Source organism: Sinocyclocheilus rhinocerous, unplaced genomic scaffold, assembly GCF_001515625.1.
Source record: "Sinocyclocheilus rhinocerous isolate Xijiao unplaced genomic scaffold, SAMN03320098_v1.1 scaffold475, whole genome shotgun sequence".
In the NCBI taxonomy this organism is placed as follows: domain Eukaryota; kingdom Metazoa; phylum Chordata; class Actinopteri; order Cypriniformes; family Cyprinidae; genus Sinocyclocheilus; species Sinocyclocheilus rhinocerous.
In genome coordinates, this window is record NW_015646677.1 from 1,888,950 (window position 1) to 1,890,766 (window position 1,817).

Consider the following 1,817-nt stretch of genomic DNA (forward strand, 5'->3'; position numbering starts at 1 on the left):
TAAAAATTGTATTTCCATCTTTGTTGCCACAGTTTTGGAAGTGTCTAAAATGACTGTACTCATATGTACAAGTCACTGGTGTTTAGTGATGAGTTTTTGGCTCAAGGTCTGCATTTAAAGTCACTCCAGAGGTGTTCAGCTGGCTTTCTGCAGACCGGTCAAGTTCTTCCACACTGACTCAATCAATCATTTCTTTTTGAACCTTGCCTTATACACAGAGGCACTGTCATGTTAGAACAGAAAAGCGTCCTGTCCAAACTGTTGCTATAAAATTAGAAGCACACAATTGCCTGGAATATCATTATATGCTTAAACATTAAGATTTGTGCTCATGGAAATGACTGAAGTAGTCAAACCTGTTCATTAGAAGGAGGTGTCCCAATACTTTTGGCAATATAGTGTACATTCACATACTGCTAGTATTCAATCAAACGTGTCACCTGTGGGCTCCCGAGGGCCTCGAGCTGCTCCAGTAGGTTCGTTTTGGCCATTGTGACGTCCGCCTCCAGCCGATCGTACTCCCTCCAGCTCCGCTCCAGCTCCTGTCAGCAGCACAGCATTATGGGTGAGCGACTGAGAGCACGTAGCATTGCATCAATCAAAGCAAACGGAACGAGGGACGTACGGCGCTGACACGCGACACCTCTCTGCAGGTGCTGAGCAGGCCACTCTGCAGGACGTCCCGCTGCTGGATGACGCTCTGCACCGCCGCAGGGTTTTCAGCGCTCATCTCGATCTCCTGACTGGCCGACAGCAAGGCCGTCTCCAGCGTGTGCTGCAAACACACACATGCACGAGTGAGACGGCCATCACAACCCACTGCGAGACGCTGAGGAGGGACATGTTTGCTACCTTTTCTCTGTGGAGCTGCTGCAGTTTTTCTGCTTGATTTCTCACTACTTTATCCTGCTCACATAGTCGACTTAACTTCGCCTGTAACAGTACAAATATACACCAATAATTATGACAGAATAATGGGTACGTTTCAGTCTCCAATGAATGTGAGTTTGTAAAATGGCATGAAGAATAATTATACAAGAATTTGGGGAAAAATCATTTGGAATAAAATAAAATGTTTAATTTTATGTAAAAGTTAAATAAAATACCCATTTATATACACTACCGCTCAAAAGTTTGGGATCAGTAAGACTTGTAATGTTTTTTCAAGAAGTCTCTTATGCGCATCAAGGCTGCATTTATTTGAACAAAAATACAGAAAAAAACAGAAATCTTGCAAAATGTTATTACAATATAAAATAATGGTTTCTATTTTAATACACTTTAAAATATAATTTATTTCTGTGATGCAAAGCTGAATTTCCATCAGCCATTACTCCAGTCTAAAGTGTCACATGATCCTTCAGAAATCATTATCATATGCTGATTTATTATCAGTGCTGGAAACTGTTGTGCTGCTTAATATTTTTTTGGAACCTGTGATACTTTTTTCAGGATTCTTTGATGAATAAAAAGTTAAAAAGAAGAGCATTTATTTAAAATAGAAATCTTTTCTAACAATATACACTATAGATCAAAAGTTTGGGGTCAGTACATTTTTATTCTTTCTTTTTTTGAAAGAAATTAAAACTTTTATTCAGCAAGGATGTGTTAAATTTTTAAGAAGTGATGGCAAAGATTTATATTGTTAGAAAAGGTTTATATTTTAATAAATGCTGTTCTTTTTATTCAGCAAAGAATCCTGAAAAAGTATCGCAGTTTCCCCCAAAAAATATTTGACAGCACAACTGTTGCCAACATTGATAATTCTAATAATAAATCAGCATATTAGAATGATTTCTGAAGGATCACGTGACACT

At 38.5% G+C, this 1,817-nt stretch overlaps 1 protein-coding gene across 1 annotated transcript in view; it reads right to left on the reverse strand.

Moving 5' to 3' along the window:
• LOC107707963 (pleckstrin homology domain-containing family A member 5-like) overlaps window positions 1–1,817 on the reverse strand; it is a 179,696-nt gene that overhangs the window by 11,801 nt on the left and 166,078 nt on the right. Inside the window, exon 18 of the mRNA XM_016512084.1 lies at window positions 853–933. Coding sequence (XP_016367570.1) covers window positions 853–933 — 81 coding nt within the window. The remainder of the gene's footprint in view (window positions 1–852; window positions 934–1,817) is intronic.